Source organism: Motacilla alba, chromosome 2, assembly GCF_015832195.1.
Source record: "Motacilla alba alba isolate MOTALB_02 chromosome 2, Motacilla_alba_V1.0_pri, whole genome shotgun sequence".
Taxonomy (NCBI): domain Eukaryota; kingdom Metazoa; phylum Chordata; class Aves; order Passeriformes; family Motacillidae; genus Motacilla; species Motacilla alba.
Genome location: NC_052017.1, coordinates 51,798,012 through 51,822,403, shown reverse-complemented (window position 1 = coordinate 51,822,403; position 24,392 = coordinate 51,798,012). Strand labels below are relative to the sequence as shown.

The 24,392-nt window shown below is 39.8% G+C and overlaps 1 protein-coding gene across 6 annotated transcripts in view; it reads left to right on the top strand.

Annotated features, from left to right (window-relative positions):
- The window catches only part of HECW1 (HECT, C2 and WW domain containing E3 ubiquitin protein ligase 1), a 246,687-nt gene that overhangs the window by 183,749 nt on the left and 38,546 nt on the right, over positions 1-24,392 (top strand). For all 6 annotated transcript variants that reach the window (XM_038129377.1, XM_038129379.1, XM_038129376.1 and 3 more), the window contains 9 exons: positions 4,858-5,008; positions 9,017-9,147; positions 11,719-11,840; positions 14,693-14,878; positions 15,481-15,615; positions 20,875-20,980; positions 21,158-21,254; positions 23,179-23,262; positions 24,241-24,350. In XM_038129377.1, the coding sequence (XP_037985305.1) occupies positions 4,858-5,008; positions 9,017-9,147; positions 11,719-11,840; positions 14,693-14,878; positions 15,481-15,615; positions 20,875-20,980; positions 21,158-21,254; positions 23,179-23,262; positions 24,241-24,350 (1,122 nt within the window). The remainder of the gene's footprint in view (positions 1-4,857; positions 5,009-9,016; positions 9,148-11,718; positions 11,841-14,692; positions 14,879-15,480; positions 15,616-20,874; positions 20,981-21,157; positions 21,255-23,178; positions 23,263-24,240; positions 24,351-24,392) is intronic.

Genomic DNA, 24,392 nt, shown 5'->3' with positions numbered 1-24,392 from the left:
GATGATGGTTTGGGATGGCAGTCCTTGTGGTCTGTCAAGTCTGCATGCCGGTCCAGCAGCAGACCTTTCACAGTGAGGATGCTCCTGGGACAGACAAGTCCAAATCTGAACCAAACCAGCAGAAGTTGGAAAAAGGCAGCTCATGTACAGTGGTCTTGTTATGCTGTCCTTGGATTTGATAACCAGTGAACTTTTTGTTCATTATGCACTGTAGTGGAGTCTACACTTGCATTGAATAAAAGTGAGAGGGTTTTAAATAGTGAGATAGATTGTGGTAGGTTGCTAGCCTGATAATACGGGATTTTTAACACCAAACAGCTGCTGGAGTTTTTACTTCTCTCTGTAGCCTTTCCTTATAGATTCCCGGAGGATTACCCTGCTTCTTGCACTGGCGTTCGGTGCCCAGCAGAGCGCACTCTGTGCCCTGCAACGTGCGGCTGATCACCTTTCAACTGAGCGCAGGATTTCACAGCCTGAAATGTGCAGTGCCTCACAAAAACAACTAGGCGTACAAACAAAGCGCTCTATTTTCTTCAAAGCCCAAGACGGGAACACACTTATTTGGCCTATGGTGCCCTTGACAAATAATTCATCATTTGCCAACCATGCTGTCAGTATTCCCTGAGCTGAAAATAGCCCCGATGCTGGCGTCAGCCACACAGTAGCATGAATGATTCAAATGCCTTTAGCCCAATAAAGTCTTTTTAGAGTCCCCCTGTGGCTTGCCAGTGAATGATGAAATGGGAACGGTTACCTCTGTAACAGGGAAATATTTCTCTTCCTCCCAATCTTACCGCAACACTTTGTGGATCGGGCACATTCCCTATTAGATGACTTAATGATAGCACACTAACACCAGCTCAGGTAAACAGAATATACTGTAAATCTATTCCATGTTCTTCCAGCACCAATTTAATACATTTTTCCTCTTTCTTATAGTTGTCCTCAAAAGGCAAGTATTTCTACCATTGGTTTTCTCAAGTGTTTTCACAACAGGGTGTAAAGACATGAAATGCAATATGTGATGATGAAGTACAGAAGCAATTTCCCTTTGTAAGATTTTGTTTCACCGTTAGCATATAACACCATTTTTACAGTAAAGGCTGACACTGTGGGTTTAAATATATTGATCTTAATAGAAGTAGATGTACTAAGTTAACTTTGAGTGGGAAAAAAAAGTTGAATTGAATAATATAACTTAGGAAACTGATTTCCAAAAACTCTGGAATTTTACTGTAATTTCAAAATGAAAGCCATAGCCTTAATCTAGAAATTTTTCTTCTCTTTAAATTCAGTGTTGCTATCTCAGTACCTCTAAAAACTCCTAATCCTAGATAAATAGTTCTTCAGTCATGTGAAAGGAAAAAACTTTATATTTTAAACCCAAGTTATATGATCAAAGCTGGCTTACTTCTCATGTGCACTGTTGGCTTCCATCTGTAAGTAGAGGTGAAGGTAATCTGCCAGTGCTGCAAGTTCAGTGTTGACTGATTTTATTTAGGTCATGAAGAATCTTCTGAACAGTCTTCTTTCTCTTTTGAATAGTTTTCTGAATAGCTTGACTTCATCGTAACCCCACAACAGCTGGTCTCGAGGAGGAAATTTAATTTCGGGCAGTTTTATTTGGGAAAATGAAGAGAATAGATTCATTATTTATGTGGGAGTTTCATAAGGACTGGTCTGAAGCCTAAGTCTGATACGAGATTAATAGAAGATTTGTGGTGTTTGCATGGCCTCATGACGGCATTACCAGTCACCCCTTATTGTGCCTGTGTTTGGAAACCCTACAGAACTGAAGCCAAGAAAAATACATGTGCCCAGTTCAGAGCTGCACTTTGCCGAAGGTGTGGCTGAGCTTGGAGAGGAAAAGACAATGTATTTTCTTTGCCCTCATGACCTTCCAGAAAAAGTTGCATCTTCTGATATAAATCAGAGCAGTTTCAGAGACTTCTGTGAAATATGACTTGGCTGATGGAGGGGGATCACTGGAGAACAGAACCAGTACTCTCACATCCCTAGCCCATGCTCTAGCATGCTCTTACTGTGAAGGTTAGATAGAGGTTAGTCCTTGTAGTAGTCACAGTCTTATTTTACCTGGGAAACTTAACAAAAGACCCTGAGGAAATTTAGCTGCTTCCTAGATCACCTTTGCCCCTGAAGTAGCATGAAGGGATTTGAGCACAGCTTGGAGGCAGAGTTCTGCCTGTCTGTTCACCTGTCAGTCTGTTTGTCTCACTGTGAAGGTATCCATCCATCTGTCCATAAATCTGGTATCGTATTCAGGGAGCTTCAGTGACTTATGTGACTTACAGGCTGTCTTATGGGAAGGTAGAAGTACACCTGCTACCTGCATACAGCTAAAGTTGTACCTGCCACCCTCTGACAGCCTTCCCAGGTAACCAAAAGAAGAGTTAGTCAGCTGACTAGAAATGCTATTGCAAGGAGCATGAGACACACAGTTTCTAATATTTTAGCATGCCAGTGTCAGTCCATGATTTCAAGTGGACATACCTGTAAAGCAGTGAATAAAGCAATGCTCACTAACAGATGTAGTTCGTGTCTGTACATACTACTGCTGTATGTCTGGCACATCCAACAGAGATAGACTTCCGGAAGTCATAATCCACTCTGACCTGATGTTTTCACTGTGATCTGCAAGTTCTGGACAAGCTTCCTTACTCCTAAGTTTCCAAATATCATGCTTAGAAGCTTAGGAACTCTAAGTTGCATTTAATTAGTGCAAAATAGCCTGTAGGGCTCATGGTGCACAGGGGTCTATTATAAAACCTTGACTGGCTGTGTAACTGGATATATTTATTCTTGCTAAGTGCCTATCAGCAGGCTTTATACCAATATGACCAATTGGTATCTTCTGTAAGCTGTCTAGAGTGTAGTTCTACAGCACTGCCTACAAGCTTCTAATTCTCTGTCGACCTATGTCATTCTTAACTTGTTACAGCAATAGTGTGGAGTGAGGGCTAGGATTTGTTCTTTGCCAGAAAACAGCAAGGAAAATTAAGATCTTCATGATGTTGAGCGGGATCATCTTTGATCTGGTCAAGGTTATTTCCTTGAGGATACTGCAGATAATGCATAGCTCCAGAAGGGCCATTTCCCACCCACAGTGGTACACCTGCCACCAGTGCCAGCATGCTCAGCAAGGCTCTGGCCTTCGACCTGCCTTATGTGTCAGTCTGATTTACCTCAATGTGCATATGTTGTATTTCATGTGGTTTTTTCACTGTCTTATGTTCTAGACATGGTTTTCACAAAGCTGTGATCTTGTTCTTGAAACAGCTACCACAAGAAAAAACTTGACCTGAAGGAGGAAGAGAGAGTCCTCTCCTTAAATAATGTAGTGATTTTCACAGTGAGAGATGCTGCATGTGTGCCCATGGTGTGACAATAGGGTTTGTGTCTTTAAGGACTGTGGTAGCTTTGAAAGAAGCAATGCATGTGTTTATGGTTCTTCTTGTCTTGGAGTCTTACAGAAAATTTCTCCAAGGACTCCTAGCACCCATCTTTTAAGGTCTGTGGGATTCAGCTGTCAGGGGCAGCTAGCCATGGTCTTCAGACAGCCTGCTTGTGTGGGATCAAATATGGGAAGTAGGTTTAGTCGGGGCTAGCATTCAAAGGATGGGAACTGGTCATGAAGAATAGGTTTCCAAATATAGTAGCAAAAGGTGCAACTTCCAACCTGCTCTTAGAGAATAGGAAATTAAATACATAACATATGAAATTCAGATGATCCTGAATTTGATCACTGAAAACCATAGGAGGAGTGAGCTCGTCAGGGAAGATGGTATCATAGTAAGAATATGGGAATATGAGGAAGTGTTTGCCCTCAAAGGTAATCACCATATGTGGATTTGTGTGTGAATGCAAGTGAGGTTTGCATCTAAACTTGTGTAGAAAGTATGTGCATGTATTTACATAGATGTGTCATCAGATGATGGGTCATGTGGGAATATGAAACTAGCAAGCCTAATTTATTCCACTTCTCCATGCATTCCAACCAGTTTGATGTGTGGCTTTGCTAGCTAACTCACTTATGAATTTCTTCTGTTACAAACTCTATTTTTTTATCAACATTACCATTGTCCACAAGCCATCATACACCAAACAATTTTTAGTTTTCAATCATGGGGAAACAATAACAGTAGCAAGAAACAATAATGATAGAAGGCTCAATATTATTCTGCAAACTCTCAACCTAGTTTGCATTCATGAGAGCAATTCTCTGTTTAGAGAAATTTCTAAGGTATGTCCAAAGAGTCTGTGATCAGTTTTCAGTGAATCCTTTAATTGCTGTATGCTGTCCTTTGAAGCCACTTAGCAAAAGGAAGAGAAATGAAGCATGTTTGTTCTGAAACATAACAAAAAAGAAAAAATGGGATTTGCCATATTAGCTCAGATGTGGTCTTCTTGTAAGGGTCGGTTCTTTGTGGCTACTCCGACCTGCAGTGAATCCAGCCAAGCAGTATCACTAATTGAAAAATTACCTCATCCTTTTAAAAATGTAGCCCCTATGCATCACTAGTTTTTTTCATGTGCTATGGTAGTGAACTCCATGGCCTACCTCTGTGATGTGTATGAAATGTTTCTGTATATGCATATTCTGCATATATGTATATATAGACAAGCGAATAATAGATACGCACACTTGAATGTGTTCTTTGAATATATACACATGGTATGTACTGCATGTAGGCTATATATGTATATATATATATAGTATCTCCTGTGTGTATATGCCCTGTCTGTGTATGTGTGTGTGTCTGTATATACCTCCCACACGCAGGTTTTCTGGAAGGCATCCCACTGACAGCATCACCCCTTCCTTTTTTCCAACCCTAGATTGGGAAGCTCGGATAGACAGCCATGGGAGAGTGTTCTACGTGGATCATGTCAACCGCACCACCACATGGCAGCGGCCCACAGCCGCAGCAACGCCAGACGGGATCCACAGGTCTGGCTCCATCCAGCAAATGGAGCAGCTGAACCGCCGGTGAGCGTTTGCGCCAGAAGGGGAGGGAGTATTCTTCCAAAGCATGGAGTCACTTTTGCTACTGAGCTGTAGCAGTGCTATTGATGGGTCAACACCTCGTGCTGTGCTGCAAAGCTTTTTGGGACCTGACTGGAATTGCTGCCGTGTCTGTGCGGTGTTTCTACCCAAGCTAATTAGGCCTGTTGAAAGGTCTGTCTCCTTTTCCAGGGCAGAGCCCTGCTCTAATAGGACCATGCACATTTCTAGAGGTAGACAGGTCTGCTTAGTGTTGCATTGGGCCCTGTAAATCTGTCACTTCATTCTGAGCTGGCTGAGATACCTCTTAACATCGTTTATATTTTAGCTTTGTTTGACTAGTCCACACAGAGATGTTTTTATCATTTTCTTCTTATGCTTGCTTTTTAGACTGGATTTAAAAGGAAAGAAAAAAAATGAACAGTTGGTCAAAAATCTTCCATTTTTGCTTTAAAAGAGGGTTTGGGTTTGTTTTTTTTTTTAATTCTCTGCTTACTATAATGATGCCATTTTTAGAAAAGGATAAGCAAGGCTGAAATTATATTTTACTTATAGCATGTAAAATGCCACAAAAGTTTTTGGCCTTTTCTTCTGTGCTAAGAGAAAGATCTGCAGCTGAGAGAAGGATGCCGAGTTTAAAAGTGCTCTTTTAAGAGTACTTTCAATAGTTTGGGAGCTTCTGTGCCCTGAATGAGGCAGTCTGGGCAAACTGAGCCAACTTAAACTGACACCATCAAAACACTCTTGAAGAATAATCCTTTTTTACCAAAATGCATTATTTTGAGTAGTATTTCATAGCATGTGTTATGTCTTGCAGAAATGAGAGAACCGGCCCAGTATTTATTTTCGTTATAAGTTTGCTCATAAAGCCTCAAGCTGCTATGTTAATGTAAAAAAACAAAACAAAAACAAACAAACAAAAAAAAACCCTTAAGAAAATGAATGCCTAATGTAGATTCTTTCAAGGGATTTACAAGACTTCTCTGCCATTTGGTATTGGTCTTCAAGAGGGATTTTAGCCATGTCAAAGCTCAGACTACTCGGCTACCAATGGAGAGTTACTAAGATTGATATTCTTTGAGTCTCTCAATTTTTAGTATTCATATATCCAGTTACAAAGGGAGAAGTATGGAGTTTTCAGCAGTGGCAAATCTATACTTATGCAAGTTCCATTGGAGACTTTGCAGTTTATTAAACATGAAATGTCATGGCTTCTTGGGACTAAGGAAAAAAGCTGGTGATTCTCTCCTCTCTGCCAAGGAGCTCTATTGACTTGAGAAGTTGAATGCAAAGATCTATTGTTACCTCTGAACTTTTCCTAAGATACTAATAAAAGGGATTCATACTGAATCTCCTGAGTATTTGCCCAGTGGCAAGTAATTTTTGTAGTTTTAACCTAGCTGTTATATTTTTAAAAGTTATTCTAGTCCTAAATCTAATTTCAGATATTTCATGTCTCCACATTTCGGGAATGTCAGGATAGCTACTTTTCATAGTTATTATCAACACTGTGGAGGACTGGACTTTGTTTTAAGCCCTCATTTCAGAATTCTGTTTTGTTGTGTTTCAAACTTAATGATTTGATATGTTTTTCAACAAACACACCTGACAGCCATTTTAGGTGAGGCAACAGCAGACATAGACCTTGCTGATAGAATTAGCAGCAGCCTGAACTTTTGCTCTAACCTCAAACAAAATTTGGACTCAGCATCACCCCACAGTTTAAAAAAGCTTAGTGACTTTTCTTTTAAACAAATTTCCTTTTTTTTTTTTGGCTTCCTGGTTTAATTTGTGTAAGGGAATGGAAAGACCAAAATATTACAAAGAAGCTTGGTATTTCCAGCCCAGCCAAAACCACAAAGCTTTGGAAATTCAGCTTGAAAAGAAACCCATAGCTGTGATTAAACCTAGTCCTGCTTTCCTTCTGTGCTGCAAGCTTCCATTTAGCTGTACGAGCCACTTGAGAATACAGGGAATGCAAAACTGGAATCCAGGTGTTGGGCAAACACCAAATAAACATCCATGCTTCTATTATTAGAGGCTCTTGCTCATTTTCAGGAGCACTACCTGACTTGCTTACTTGTTGGTCAAGAAGATAACAGCCCTTGTTGTTCAAGCTCTGTTGAAAGGATACTTTGCAGCATATGTATGTCTAGACTTGTCTTTGCATTAGTTTGAAAGATAATAATCAACATAAAAAATTATAACCATCATGGTTAGGACAGCCACAGCCTGGTATTTCTTAAGCTCCATTTCTTTGACAAATCACTTTGAAAGGAGACTGAAATTTCCAGAGACATTCCCATAACTTTTGCACTTCCAATGTTTTCTCCAATTACTTTGGCATTTTTGGGTATTTATATAAGGTGATTTTATAGTATTGAGATGCAAAAGAAATGCGTAGCTTTTTGTTGGCATACAGCTGCTGTTGCTCTTTGAGGTTTGCCAGTGGGGATTTTCTACCATCTAATTAAATTGAAGGTGCAGGGTTTTTCTATATGTGTGCTTATATCCCTTGATTATATGAACTTGGGGGATTTTGCGGTTGGTTTTTCCTTTCCTTTCTATTGCATGTGGGTGTTGTAAAACTCCTGCAGTACTGGAATGGAAAGTTCATTCAGTTGCCTGCAGTCAAGTGAATAAAGCTGCAAAATGTAGGCCTACAACAGAGGGTTTAAAACTGCAGTAAATTCATGCTGTTGCAAACCCTGCTATCAGAATTTCCTTGTAAAGATGGATGTTTTCTTAAACTATCAAAATATACACTAAATGTAGCTTTAAATGACTTTGAGTACTGGAGAGGGACACATAGCATTGTGAAAGTTTAGTATAAATCTATTAAAATTTTAATTATTTTTTCTTGATTATCTCCAGCCCTTTTGCTTAAGATTGGCTTGCAGTGAGCTACTGGAAATTTGTCTTTTTTGTCTTTTGAGATATCAAAAAGCCAAACCCTAACTCTTGTCTTTAATGATCCTGTGTCACTTTGAGGAAGTTACTCATGGCTAACTTCTAATTTGGAATAAAGTGTGCATTGACAAATAAAGAGACAGAAAGTAAGTAAAAATCTGTAAGTCGGAGCTTGAGCTGAGGAAAGCAAAGAGTGTAAATCAGAAAAATAAAAGACAAACAATGCTGGATCAGATTAAAAGCAGGCAGCAAAGCCATCCTGTTTCAAATACACACGGAAATGCCATGAAGAAAGAAGGATTAAAAATATCAGGATGGAAGCTAATTAAAATAATTAAGAGAGTCTGTTTTCTAGCTTTGCTTTTCTTTCTCTTTCTAGTTCTTTCTTTCTCCTTATGCTTTCTTTTTCTTTCCTTCTCTCTTTCTGTATAAAATGCATTTGTAATACATATAAGGCATGTTCATAATTTGCCAGTAGAACCAAAGAAAACATGTTCACCAATTCATCTGTCACTATGAGTGAACAAGTTAAGGAGAATTTGATTTCTTTAGCGTGAATTCAAAACACTCCAGGATATTTATTCTTCATCAGGTAAAGATTATTTATTTTCACGGTTTAGGATGCACATCCAGTAATTTAATAACAAAGACTGAAGGTTACCGAGCACATCAGAGGATTGGTCCTTACTTCATTGGTTATGCTTCCATAAGGCTAAATAAGATGAGGAACCATGATCCACCTCTAGTTTTGGGTTCCAGGTGTCCAGATGTTTTAAAGGGAAGCCTCAAAGTAGCAACATGTACCCTAAATATGTGTTTAAAGTTTGAGTATTCCTGACTTGGCACCCTCTGTGGCTATTTGTTAGTCACTGAAAAATGCCAAGTTTGCAGAGTACTGGTTGGCCTGAGTGTGAGCAGCTGCACCAGCTGCAAGAAAAGAGTCAGCAGTGCTCTTACTCTGTTGTACACAGAAGTTAGAAATATTGGAATAATTCAGAAACAGTGCTGATTGTTAAAGCAGAAAGCAACAGAAAGCACCTCTGTTAACTAAATCTTGTTATTCCTTTCTATGAATGTATCTAGGTACCAAAACATCCAGCGAACCATTGCAACAGAGAGGACTGAAGATGATGCTGTGGTAAACAACAGGGTGGAGAGAGTTCCCACTGGAGGAGGAAGTGACTCTGAGGCAGAGCCTTCCCAGCCAAGCCCAGGTATGGGGCATCTTCCAAGCTTCTGAGTGGCATGTTCAGTGCAATTCAGTTCTGGGGAAATCTGCATTTCCAGGGGAGGTTGGAATTTTATTATAGCAGGTTGAAAAACCTAATTTTAAAAAACAAAAAAGATCTGAAGATACAGTTTTTAGATGCGATGCTACAAGCACAATGCTGGATACAACAGTTTCAGTTCTTTTTTGCAACTACTCAGACAAAGCATTTTTACCTTAGTAAATGGCCATTTAAAACTAAAATTAAAGAGACATTTTACAACTACTAGGTGAATACTATTCACCTAGTAGTTGCAAAAATAGTGCTGTCTTATTTTTGTGGCTGTGTGATTTTTAGCTTGGGGCATTTGCAGTTTGTTTTCTCTAGGCTTGGCTTCTGCACTGCCACATTTCCCCACGTGATTGCACCTGCTGCAGCCCTGGCATCATGTATGAAATACTTGTGGTTTTTAAAGGTGTGGTTTTGTGATAGCTGTGAGTTGACCTAAGTGTGGGCTGTCACTAAAGAAGGCACAGCAGTCTTTTTGCTCACCACTAATTTATGTGACAGGACCCCATACCAGAGAGAACTGAACTGCCTGAAAAATAGCCTGGCTTCTTGTCCTTGTCATTTACAGCCAGATTGGATCTTTCATCTGGCTTGTTAGATCAGGAGACAATAGTGAGGGTCACTACGAAGCAGAAGAGGAAAATGTGTACCCAAGGCAGGATGGGATGGCAGGGGTCGCTTCTACTCTTTTTGGTGATAATCACACTCCTACCAAAAATTTTTTTCTCAAAACATTTGGGAAACCATAGTCTTAAGTGTTTGTTTCAAGTAGGAAGTATCAGCAATCATTCTAGTGCCCACTATTCAACTTGAGACCATGCGAAAATAACTCCCTGCTTTGTTGGCACCAGCAAAATGATTGACCAGTTGTCCTCCTTTGGATCACTCTTTCCTCCACCAAACTTTGTGTTCTGTATAGTCTGCCATGAGGAAATCCAACTTCTTGCTATCCTTTTGCCATCCCTCTGTAAATAGGATTGGTAATGGGAAAGAACCAACACCATGTCTGCTTGAATTTTCTTAGTTTTCCATGTTGAATAGGAAAAAAATACATAGAGAAATAATAAACATTTTTAACAAGTTTAGAAAAATATTCAATTTTGCTTGTTTTGATCCATTAGGTTTTTTTAACTTGATATCAGTTTTGACCAAGGATGTTTAACATTTGATGCTCAAAGTTTCCTTGTCATCTTTTGTATTGCTATTAAAGAGGGACTTCTGCCTACAGTGGATCTTATAAGGAGATCCCAGTTCTCTGTGTTAGAGAAGTGGAAATGAAGTACACATTATTAATATTTATAAGTAATGTAGCCATTACTTGTAATATGTATAATCATTTAGTATCATAGACAATAAAATAGTAATTTAATAGGAGTTGCCACCACTAAGTATTTTGTTCAGTTTATTATTTATCACACACTCTTTTGTTTTAAACCCAAAGAGCTAATCAGTGTGATAAATGTTACCATAAGTTATTAGGAAATGTTTTTTGCTATAGATAATTGCCTTCCTTTTGGAAAAAAACCATCAATATTGTATAAAATTCCAATAATTAGAAGGTCAATGATGGTGTAAACACATTAGGGAAAGAAAAAGCTGCAGTACTATAGATTTGTTATTTGTCTTTTAATTTAAATGAAAAGTGTCAGAAGGAATACAATTAAGGCACATCAATCCAGGTTCTAAGACAGTATAAATCAATTAAATTCCAGAAACTGATCCAGTCTGCAGATTTAAATTGATAAAATAATATGATGTGTGCAGCAAGAAGAAAAAGGAAGTTATAACTGATAAGAAAAAAAATGTGAAATTTTATTTTTTCTGTTGATGACACCTGCATCCAGTTTTCTTGGACTGCAAATAAAATGTGGTTTTATCTGAAAATGCCAGAACACCATGGCCACAATTAAATGGTAGGAAGAATTTTTCTGGTAGCTAAAGAGCATCAGGAGTTTCTACCTCTACAGAGTTACATTCTCAGTGCTCAGTTCTGCTCCTGTGCTTCGTTAATTGATACAGATTAAAAATAATGCAATTGTGTCTGGTTTTGTTTTCTTTACCATACAAGTCCCCAAAACCTTGGACTTGTCAAAACTAGTGCAATTTAAGTAAAGGGTAATGCTGGATTGGGAGATCAGATTTCTCTAAAATCAGCTGCAGGGGAAACCAGAATGGACCTGGGTGACTGAACCAAACCATCAGCTGGTGAAAACTGCTGTGGTCACATTACACTTGGGGACCACAGCAGACTTGACACAGAGTTTCATAAGCCACAGTTCAGGGAACCATCCAGCTCCTGCACTGCTGTGGTACACACTGCATCACTAAACATAAGGACATCCATCAGTTTGCTTGTCTTGGGAATGCCAAGGTAGGTGCATTGGGCAAGGGGTGGCTTTTTTATATTATCACTTCTGCAGCTGTTTCTGAAAGGTTAAATAAAAGACTGTGCTTGCCACTACATTAATAAGATTCTGTGGCTTGCTGTTTTGGTTTTTTTTTGTCCAGAGATTAGGAGGGAAGGTTCCCTTTCTCCTGTGAATTCTCAAAAAATCACCTTGCTGCTGCAGTCTCCAGCTGTGAAGTTCATCACCAATCCCGAGTTCTTCACTGTGCTGCATGCAAACTATGTGAGTAACTATGATTTGCTCTCTCACACTACTGATTTTTGAGTCCTAGTGCTGTGTCCCAGACCTTCAGGGTGAGTGCACAGTGAATCTGAATTGTGTGACGTGGGGCTCAGTTGTCCTTTCTGAGCACCAGACCAGGTTGGGGACACTACAGCCAGGTTGCTCCAAGAAGGCTCTTGCTGGGATTCTGCCTCACACGAGAGTGTCCATGGTACAGAGAAGCTCATTAGTGTTATCCTCCCAATACAAGCAGGAACCCTTGGTTTCAGCTTGGTTGATTCTGATGCTGCAGGCAGTGAAGTTGTTGTCTTTTGATCCAACATCCTGAGAAATCTTAGTCAGATACCACCAAGTCTTACTCAGATACCACCAAGGGAAACAGAGGGAAAAAAATTAACTCTTGCAATTTGCATTCTCAAAATGGGGGCAGGCATAACTGAGTGAAAGAAATACTGACTTGTGTCAGTGTTTTGGAAAAAGCATAAATAAAAACAAATTTTCAAAATTCAAATAACATTTTTTTTTGTTAATGAAGTAAAACCACACATTTTCTTGCAAACCTGGAGGGGAGTGGAAAAAGGTAGTATCAGGAGGAAGCAGATAGGGCAGTCCCACCAGGAGATGCAGTCCTAGTTTGTCATATCTAGAGTTTAGTTCAACAAGGCATCTAAATGTGACTTTTGACTATTTGGGAAGTCATCCATTTCTGGGTAGCAATGACCTTCCTTTTCAAATGGAAGAGAAAGTAAAATGCTCAGAGTTGCCTCAGCACAGCCTTTTAGCTAACTGCAGACATCAGGTTTTGGCTGTGGCACTTGGTGGATTGAAGCCAGCCATCCATCTCCAAGCATCTGCCAGAGATTATCACCCATGAGATCCTGACAAGGAAGGGATGTATTGACTCATCTGACATTCCCTGAACTAGGTTGTGGAGTACAGATAATTTCTTCCATTAGCAGGGTGATATATGATCATTTAAAGCTGGGAGCAATGTAATTTTTGACCAGCATTGTTGTTGGAAAAATGAGCAACTGATTCCATACTTGTTTAAATAGCTCACAGGAGACTAAATCCCAATTTTATTAGTCACTGAAACTAAAAAAAAAAAAGCAGAAAGAGGCCTTCAGTTTTATCTTAAAAACTTGTCTCTAATGTGAGAACCAGAATAGTCTATTAAAACATCTGTCAAATGGTCATACAGATACCACTTGTACAGGAATAATGGCCCACATAACTTTTGCCTTAACACGAGTGTAATATTTTAACCACAAGCCCCTATTAAAATTTCAAGCTATTAATTATACCACTGAAGTTGGGATTGGAAAATATTATCCAGCAGTTAGAATTAAAAGGGAAAAGCTCTCATTTTTCAGATATTTTATTTCCATGAAGAGATAAAAGTACATTGCACTCTTTGTTTCCCTAGTGCAGCTTAGAGATATTCAAGGCAGTCATTGATCATACATTAGATCAAAATAAAACTTTTGTTGTGTAGTAGGCTGGGATCTTAAAAATCTGTGACCATGAAGCTTTCCCAGGTTATAAGCAGGTCATATCTTCAGGGCAGAGATCATATCTCTGTGATTTCATAACATTTACCAACCCTTGCCATAATTAGGGACCTTGTGCTACAGGGAGCATTCTCAGTGGTGTCACCACAATAAATCCTTACAAAATAAAGATTATACCTGTCGATGTTTTATTGAATTATATATAGTGGTTAAAATGCATTAAATGCACATAGAAATCGAGAATTCAAAGCTGCTGGGTCAGATTCTCTGGACATATTCCAGGTCTGCACACTGGAGCTCAGTTCACTTAAGACAGGACTCCTCCAGTGATCTTTATTACTCTAATGAGTAATCAGTCCTTTTGGCTGACCAGCAAACCAAGACACTCACTTTCTCTCTAGTAAAAGGTTCAGAAAATTTTTGTGAAGTTTCCTACTCTGTCTTAAGGAGCTTTTTCCCTGAAGTGAAGGATTCAAAGAGTAGCCTGTGAATGGGCCTGTATGTTGTTAGCACAAGTATTATTTTGCGATGCTCTATCCTTGAACACCCTGAACAACACATATTGAACAACAAATACAGTTCACTGGGCCTCTATTCTGCAATCAGATCAGTTCACTCCCTGGAGCTGCCTCAGGCCATGTTCCCCTGGAGGTGTATTTAATGCCCATTGTGAGATACAACTTGCTGCCTGAGGGGTGGCATTCATTGGACTCATGGAAGTGTTTCCATCTGGCAAGCTTTGTAGTCATTGCAGAAACAAATACTCCATTCCAGGAAACAATTCACATCTTCCAAAAATAGACAATTAAAAAGCGTCTGTCCTGTCCTGTGGCTGTATAGTCACCATAAAAAAGGTAGCAAGCTCATATGGAGACATCTGCCCTGGGATCCTCTTAAGTTTGTGAGTCCTATCACACACATCTTGATTTCAGTTATAGCAAAAATAGATGTTCACAGCTGTCTTTGCATCTTTCTGGCACTGCCAAGGCACACAAGCAGTGTTTCTGTCAACCAAAAAAAGCAGTGAAAGGGTCAACTACATGCACCTTGAGTGTGTGATGTTTCACCTGACCAATTTTGAAGTGCATTAAAAAGGCAGTTCTTATACAGGCTAACTGTGCATAATGTGTGGGATATTTCACTTTCCAGATTGTATTTTTTAATTCTGCATATGCATGTAAAGTGGTCACTCAAATCAAAACAATGAGATGGAAGTGTTTCTTGATTCTAACAGATTCTAACAGGATTTGTTTCATTTCTTTGGGCATGTGGCCCATGAAATAACCAAATATGTTTTGACATCAGAACTGGGTTTCTTCCCTTTTCTTATCCATCTCACAGAGTGCCTATCGAGTCTTCACCAACAGTACCTGCTTGAAGCACATGATTCTGAAGATTCGTAGAGATGCTCGTAATTTTGAGCGGTATCAGCACAACAGAGACCTAGTAAATTTTATCAACATGTTTGCTGATACCCGACTGGAGCTTCCTCGTGGCTGGGAGATAAAAACTGACCAGCAGGGCAAGGTAAGAGTGCCAACAAAACTAATCACTTGTTTAACACAGCACATCAGACTACATGATTATTAAAAGTTCCTTCCTTCTTGACTCAAAATCAGTGAAGGTTTGGTTTAAACAACACAAGCAGCAAGGAGAATTATTTTAAAAGCAGGAAAAAAGCTTCAAAGTTTCAAAGCCTTTCTAGCTTTCTGTAGAATATTGTACCAAAGCAAGGCAACATTGGACTGACAACAAACTTTGAGCAGAGTAGGTCTGTTGTGACTGCAAAATTTGACTCAGTGTCTCTGCCTCGAATGAAGCTTTGCTGACTGGCCTCTGGATCCACCAAATATGTTAAAGCAGCATTTCTCAATAATATTATTCTCTCCTGTCTTGTTTACATCATGGCCATTTCACATGATTTTGGTCTACACAGCTTCAGATATTTTCTAAGAGCTGTTCTAGCTTTGAGTAGGCCAGTCCTGTTGTTTGCAGGTGCCTTGCATGGACTATACTTATCCAAGGTATTTCCCACATACAGTTGCCAGTGGTTTTCCTGCAGCGCTCCTGCGATACCATCACAGGGTTGTCAGTCTTATTAAAGAAACCATTGTTCCTTTGTGTTTCAGTCTTTCTTCATTGACCACAATAGCCGTGCTACCACCTTCATAGATCCCAGGATCCCGCTGCAGAATGGGCGTCTCCCAAACCACCTGACTCACCGGCAACATCTCCAGCGACTTCGTAGCTACAGCGCTGGAGAGGTAACTGTGCTCATATCAACTCAGGAACTTTTGAAGCAGTCTTCTCTAGAATTATAAGAACTTATTATATTTTAAAAGCATTGAAACAGACTGTCTTGCAAATGTCTATCTTCCAAAGACAATAAGGGATTTTTTTGTCTTTCCGAAGGGTTTATTTCAGAGCTTGTTGGTTTATATTTTGATGGTTTTCAGAATAAAATAATAAGCAAATAAAGCATAACTGAAGTGAAGTGATGACAGAATAGATTTTAAAAGAAGAATCCATATTTGACATCCTGATCTTGCTTTACTTAAGTTATTAATTTTTTTTTTTTAAGTCTGATACCTCATATGCTTCTTCATTCCCACTGTGACACTGTGCTCTGAAAAGATGGACTCTCCAGAAGTAGTGTAGTAAGCTGAGGTTTGCTTTCCCAGCTTTCAGTCACATTAAATATCTTTCCTATATATTATGGGGATGATTTTTATCAATGAGGGCCATAGACAGGATTGGAGAAAGCATAAATACTGTGATTGCATTGTGGATTTAAGTAGGAAAATCTACCAGCAATCAGATTCTTCATATAGCAAATCCATACATTTAAGCATTTGTAAAGGTTGTTGCTGAATAGAACTAGAAAAGAACTATGGTGAAAGGATCTTTCTCTTCCACAAAAAATATCCAGAGAAATGCTGGTGAAATTAGTATCAAAATTTATTGCAGCAGGACCAGTCTGAATATCTCTCACTGCCAGGTGAGTTGGGATTAGGACCTGAACAGGGTGTGAGGTCAGTTCTTCAGGACCAAAGGCAAACCAGGCATGAGTAACTTGGGCATGTTCTCTCCATCTTGAGTGAATACAGCACCATATTTTGTGAAGATAGAAGTGTATCAATGGATCTGTTTCAGTCAAGTCTTCCCACGAGCTTATCAACTTCCCTCTGCCAGCAGCCTTCAGTTTAGTGTTGCTGCTGTGATTGAATTACTGGCATCACTGTGATAGCCACCTGCACCGTGATTCCTGCTTGGGCCCATGCTTGCCTGAGGCTTGTTTGCAAATTTGCCGTGTCAGGGACAGAAACACTCCTGAACAACTCAGATGACCTTGCACAAAAATACACTTGGTTTTGCAAGCACTGGAAAGACTGGCAAGGAGCAATATGCAATAAACCCCGAAAAAGCCAGTAAAGGGTAGGAAATCAAAAGTATTGAATACTTTTGAGTCATGATTATCTGGGGAAATGAAAAACTGTTCTTTGAGGCCACTGTTCTGGCATGATCAGCCAATGAAATAGTCACCTCCCAGTCTTAGTGTCTTAGTGACCCAGTCCCATAGTGCTTCTACGCCCTTATCATAGCCTAACTTCTTTGTTGTAGTCAAGTAGCTTCCCATTTGGAAGTGTCTGCTGCTGCACTGGAAGGACTCCCATTGATTTCCAAGGACTTTGGATTGGAGCCTAAAAGTCCCTGATTTACAAGGAAAATAGTCAACCCTTTGCAGCTCAGTCCATTTATTAAGAGCTTCATGTTCCATGCCATTTCCTCCAAGTGTGTTTGGATGCTCTTTGGCCTATAAATCATGTCTGTAGACTCACACATGGGGCTTTGTCCTGGCCATGTGTCAGTTGTCTGCAGTCTTGCTGGTTTTTTTGCTGAGCAGATGGTGTGGCCTCTGGAAGCTGTCACCAGGACAGTATGAAGGACCATGAAGGACAACTCACCAGTTTTCAATGTTATGTACATGTGTCAAAGGAGCCTGAAGGACATCAGAATAGTGAAGTTGTGGTTGGCAGAGAGGGCACAGAAAAGAGCCAGAGTAATGAAATAAAGGACCTCTGCAAAAACTTCCATTGTTCTGTGTAGATTACTGATATTAAATGGTATTATGTATTAATTTGAAAAAAAATGCTTCAAGTTCTTTATTAAGCACTTATTTAAGGGTTATCAATCTTTTACAGGAGAAAGGGCGTTGTTGCTACTCTTAGTTACCTGATTTTTGGAAGAAAAGGTCAGGTAGCTGTAGTGGCCATCAGTAACTAAAATATAGGTCAGTAAGTGATTCATTTCCTTCTGCCACTTCTATAAACAGAACAGTTTGGAAACACTTTCCATTCCCTCTAAAGGACTTCCCATCTGCAGTGGAAGTCAACATCCATGATTACAGGGTAGACATTTTAAAGACAGCAAGAGAAAGGAAGCGGGCATCCACAATGGAGAGGGAAGAGGTGCTTGTTAGCAAGAAGCACAGAGAAGGTGCTAGAATAAGGCAGTATATACATCTCCTTACCAACCCAAACCACAACAAGCGAGTAGAAGGATTCAAATGGACCCCTGAAATCCAACAGTGATATAAAACCCAGGAAAAGGTATTACATCCTGAAAGGCTCCTCTGGTAGTTTGGACTCTCCACTCTGGTTTCAACATCCCAGTATCAATATCAAAGCTGTTAAAACCTGACGTAAATCTGTCAATTAGTCTTACTACATGAACCAAGTTGTTAAATCATTAGAGGGGTCACTCTTTATTCTTTATTTTTTATTTTTTAGAGAATAATGTGCAAATCAAAATTAAATTATTCAATTAGAAAGTTAAAGTAGACAAGATGATTGTGACTGAACACTAAATTGGAGCAATCAATTGTATTCTATTAGCTAAGAGTGGAAAGAGAATTGTTAGCAAAATGGAAGTTAATTAGAGGGCTGGGAATTTTCCTGTTGTGTTGCCAGAGAAAAATTGTTTGGAGGTGTAAATGTGCAAAGACCAAACACAGCATGAGCAATGCCTAGGGATGGTGATGAAGAGAATTACATCACCAGTTTATTGAGGTGTGTACCAAACTGGATTCTTACAATCTAGATGACTTTAGCTCTTAAACCAGAACTGGAAAGATGGGAAGAGGGGAGCAAAAGTTTATTTTCACAGGCACTATGCACATTTCCTTCCAAAATTCTTGCTCCAGGAGAAATATGTCCAGGCACTGGAAAGCTGAAAAGAGGAATGATGACAAGAGCAAGAGGAGGATCCAGGCCAAGGCTGGGCAGAAGTACCATGCAGTTCCCAAGTGATGAGCAAATAACACCTGGTGCTAATTTTTATGGGAGATATATGTTTAACTCCTCTGTTACTCCTCCCTTTCCCCTTTCTGTCTTCTGGTCAGTAAAATTATGTGTAACAACAAGGGCATAGGATTTGTCTTTGTCAAGGATGAGTCAGCAATCACCCTTAAAAACAGGCTCACCCACCATCTGCATTCCCTTACAAGTATGTTCTACAAGGACCTGAGGAATAGGCATCCTCATCTGAACTCCAGGGCTCCCTGGAAGTGAAGAAGCTGAGCCCAACAAAGCCTTAGGACCTTCCCACACATCTTATCTAGTACAGCTGGTCATGGGACAGTGTGTGATCCTGGCCGTGCTGCCGACAAACAGCCCAAGAAATGGCTGCTCCCACACAGGCCTTATGCCCACTGTGGCAGTGGATCACAGGGCACCTCTTGCACCCAGGGTTCCCCCCTGTGCCATGGAATGGAGTGAATGCTGTAAAGGCTACAAAGAACTTGCTGGAGTGGATGCCTGGGTCACAGGGGAAAAGCTGCCTAAGCCTGATCTGAACTTTCCTTGTGAGTTGGCCTGTGGGGATGTGAGGAGGAGACAATGAAATCAAAAGGGTACAAGTGAAATCCTAACTGGATGATGAAGCGAAACATTCACCATGCACTTGCACAGCAGTTTTGTGTTTTAAATTACAGTGTGTTTGGTTGGAATAGTTAAGATTTTTCATTGTTTAATCTGTGTGTTGACACATATCAAGTACGTTGACTGGTATCTTGTTATGTGTAAACATTTTAAGCTTTATGGGTTCCAAAAGGCAGCTTGCCAGGCACATTTAGCTTCCCAGTTTCTGTGTATATTCAGTTGGAAGACTTGGCTTTTGGCTGTATCACTGAAAATGGGTTGGCACTGTTTGCTTGGATGCAGAGCTAAGCATTTAAAATATTGAAGTTGGGGCGATTTCTTCCTGAGTTAGTTGCCAAATACTATAATTTGTGCAGTGAGAAAGGAGCAGCTATTAGCCCAGTGGAGTGGCAATTGGAATTCCTAATGCATCTTGTCCTGATAGCCTCACACTGTAGTCACAGGACAAGGGGGAGTGTCTTTTAACTGAAAGAGGGTAAGTTGAGATCAGATATTAGGAGAAAATTCTTTACTGTGAGGGTGGTGAAGCGCTGGAACAGATTGCCTGGAGAAGCTGTGGATGCTCCATGCCTGGAAGTGTTTTAAGACCAGGTTGGAGGGGGCCCTAGTGATCTGGTCTAATAGAAGGTGTCCCTGCCCATAGCAGGAGTGTTGCAACTAGATGATCTTTAAGGTCCTTCCACCAGACCTTTCTATGATTCCTCTCTTGGTCTCACTGTGGCCATATTCTGGAGGAAAACATGAGAGACAGGTGGGTTCCCCTCAACTTTCACAAGTCTCCAAAAGGTTACCCAGCAAGTAATGCCTTAGTACAAACATTGCCAGATGTCATTGTTTGCCTTTTAATATCTTCATAAGGAAGTGTCTTCTCTTCTTTTAAGAAATCTGCCTTTCTGACATGATTCCCTTCACTAGATACTGTATACAGAACAGTGGCTTTCTTTAAGTGCCTCAGTTAAGGGGCAGTAAAAAATTTCCCTCTTACTACTCCCTTCATCAGGTCTTTGGACAATGTTCTTATTTCCAGTGTATACAATTCAATTGCTGGTTATACAAGTTAGGCAGCCTTTTGGGACAATAGAGCCTTTTTCTGTGTTGTGATCTACCTTCCTCATGTTATTTCCACTATTAAATTTCCCTTCAACAACACTGAGTGAACATTGCAGCATTGTGGTTTTATCTCTTTTCAAGAACATTACTTTAGAAACCTTGAAGTAATGCGGTTATGCTAAAACAATACCTGTTTGATACTACAGAATATGTAGTGTGATACTACCAGAGAAGTCCATCACTGCAATACCTACATTAACATGCATTTACTTCTGGATTCTGGTGCCTTCAGCACTGAGGAGGTGTGATAGCTCTGGATAATGGTGTACCTTTATTTAGAAGCACAGAATTACTTGCCTTTTTTAAGTTGACTGGAGTTTAAAGCTGTAATTTTCATGTATGCTTTCTGCCCTTCAGTCAGCATCATGGACCATTCTGAAGGCTGCAGAAGTAAAAATGACAAATCTTTTAACTGACTGATGAGCTACTGGTGGTCAGTTTTGATCATTCTTTTCCTTTTCTCTGATCTTGTAGGCCTCTGAAGTCTCTCGAAACAGAGGAGTTACTCTGTTGGCCAGACCAGGCAATAGTCTCGTAACAGCTATTCGAAACCAGCACCATCACGAGGCATTACCTCTGGGTAAGCCAAGTTTTTTTTTTTATCTTCTCAAACCTCACAAAGGTGGGTTTTAGGACTTCTCATCAGCTGTGTGCGCTGCCTTGTGTTGTCCTGTGCCTCGCTGGCAGTGCAGTGTGCCCCTGTAGAGTTCTGGTGACGTGGCAAATAAAACCTGCGGTTTGATTTTACCTTTTCCAGCTTACAATGACAAGATTGTTGCATTTCTACGCCAACCCAATATTTTTGAGATGCTGCAGGAGCGTCAGCCCAGCTTGGCCAGAAACCATGCACTCAGGTACTGCTTTTTGCCAGACTGCTCTACCCTACTTTCAGGAAGTGCTTTTTGCAGTGGGGAAAACCAAATTCTAGTAACTGTAGTACAAAAGATGAACTTGGACCTCCAATGGAACTGCCACCATTAAAGAGTAGATGGGAACCACCAGGATCCATGTGGTTACTATAGTTACTTTCCTCAGACATCCAAGAAGTAAAATAAATACGGGCAAATAATGACCAGAAACTCTGCCTTCACCTGCAATTATCACTTTGCTTTTCAGAAGATAGGAGTTAAAAGAGTGTTTGGATGGAAGTCAGCAGCAAAACGCCAATAAGTCCCTCAGAACCAGGATTTTGCTTCATGGTTGGATTTACCCCCCTGTCATGGATATAGTCAGCCTAGATATTGTAAAGTAATAGAATCATTGTTATGAAGTGGATTGTACTATTGTCTTTAATCTTTCTCACTTCACGTAAAGGTAGTAACTTCCAAAGTAGTTATAGTGTGTCTTTTTTTTTTTCTTAAGCCCATTGCTTTCCTATTAGATTTTTTAAAAACAGAAAAAAGCAGAACCAATCACCAGTACAACTTATACTCATTCGAATTCCAAAGTTTGAATTAACTGATTTTGGCCAAGAACTTAAGCTGGTGTTAATTGATGTCAGCAGTGCCCATATGCACCAGCTAAGGTTTTGACCAAGAGTTTAGGTTGTACTGTGCAGTCAGAGGTGTGGCTGCAGGACTGCTGAAGGTGGAGAGGGCCTCCAAATTCCTGCAGTGTGCTTTCTGCTAGCCTTACTGACTCCTCATTTACCTCTGAGGGCCAGACAAAGAATTTTTTGGGTGTAAGGATTAGACTTCCTTGTGGAGGAATTGATACATGCAAATAAAATGAGAAATAGAATGAAACATACCCTCAGTATTCAAGATGCACATTTCTGTAACTGAGAAATTTTTATCTTCACCATCAAATTATTCCAGATTTTTTTTTCTCTGCTGTAACTTGAATTCTCATTTCCCAGAGAACAGATAATGCTTTTATCTCCTTTTGAGCAGAGAACAAAATTGACCAGTGATAGGGGCTAGACAGCTTAGCCAGTGTATAATGAGATTTGTAACAGGATATTGAGCCCTTTGCCTCTAGGTCATTGCTGATTATACCTTGGGCCAGGAGTGATCCAAGCTACTGTCTAATGCTCATGCAGCAGGTGTTAAGCAAACTCCGAGGATGCAAAGTCCATCTTTTATGGACCTTGATTACAAGGTTCTAGAGCACATCCTTGACTTGAGATATAATATTTTGATTTAATACTAGAATAAAAATATTTGGACAATGCAATGCTTTAGAAACACACTGATAGGCTGGGCTGTGGATGCGTATCTTCCATGATCCTAATCTGCTAGGATTAGAATCCTCCTATGTTTCCCAGTTTTTATTAACTAAAGGTATGATTTTACACATGCAACACATATTACACTGTGTAACCTCTGTGTGATTAATTCATATCAATATATGTTAGAGTGTTATTTCCCAGATGGAACTGACAGAGGGAAAGGAAGTGACATTACTGCAAATTCTGTTAACAAAAGGTGCTATGTTAGTTGTAGGCTTACGCCAAAAATCTGCAGTTGGTTACCTGACATGTACACATGAAAGTGGAGGACTAAGAATCATTCTGTTCTCTAAAATAGGGAATAAAATCTCTTTCTTTTGGATCAGTAAACAGAGTGATGGAGACAGAAGTTTTTTTTTGCAAGTTTGTTAGGAAGATTAGAAAATTAATCAGGCATATAGGATGTTTGCCATTTTTATAAGGAGATAAACAGAAACTGGCAAAATACCAAAGAAAAACTACTGTATACATGGCTCAAGCTGTGATAATGGCATGTTTTTTTCTGGTTTTTTTTTCTTCTCCTCTCCATAATATCTCTTATATTTCAGGGAGAAGATCCATTACATTCGGACAGAGGGCACCCATGGGCTTGAAAAGTTGTCGTGTGATGCAGATTTAGTAATTCTGCTGAGGTAATCAATTCCATCAATAGCATAATGTCATTACTTACAGTACCAGAGAAACGATCTGGCTCTTCCTCAGCATAATTGAAAAGATTTTGTTAAATCAGGTCATACTGATAGCCGTCCAAAATGATTCAGCCGGAGTCTATCTGTCAATTTGTACTTCCTGGAAGGCAGCCTCCATCAGTGCAGTAAATCCAGCCAGCTCAGTCAGTATGGCTGTTACCATCAAGTAGCAGATAAAAAATATTCAGGTCAAAACTTTTCCTTTTAATGGAAAAAAAGTCTTGTTTTTTAAAGAAAGAAAAAAACAAAAAAGGAAAAAATCCCTTGTCTTTCTCACTATAATAATGTAACTGCTTATGAAATTGGTAATTTTACTGCAGCAGTGCTGCCACACACAAATGAAACCTCAATGTCCAGTGCAGTGGGCATTGTTTGGGTAATGAAGATAAGGCTTCAGTTTGTATTGGAACCAGAGAGCCTGGTCTTCTGGTCCTAATTCTCCTCAGGGCAGCTAAGAACTTATTTTATTGTCTTTGTCTGAGATGGGAAATGTTGCAGTACCCAGGTGGGGTTGGTGTGCTGTAATAGCACTGCCTAATGCAAGAAGTTTACAGCTTATTCCCATCATTTCAATTCAAGCAGTCAGAACACTGAACTACATGAAAATGGCCTGAGTAAAACAGCCTGGGAGACAGAGTGTGCATCTTTACTTCTCTCTGCTAATGTGTTGAAGGTGCTCACATCTTTGCTCTCCATCAGTGACTGAGCTATCCTGTTAGCATGAAACATCTATTAAAATTCATTTTGTTCTTCATTGCTAGTGACCAGGCTGTCTTTGGGAAACCTATGGATTTTTTTAATCCATGAGTTCAGAGATGCACCCAAACATCTGACACAATAAACTTGCACCATACTGCGTATTTACATTCCTTCATGTGATGAATGTGAACTAAATCTGTCCCTATGACTTTTTGCATGCAGCCTTTTTGAAGAGGATATCATGTCCTACATACCACTGCAGGCTGCCTTCCATCCGGGTTACAGTTTTTCTCCTCGCTGCTCACCCTGTTCATCACCCCAAAACTCTCCAGGTAAGGAGATAGGAAAATTAGAACAAAATCTTGCATTTGTTG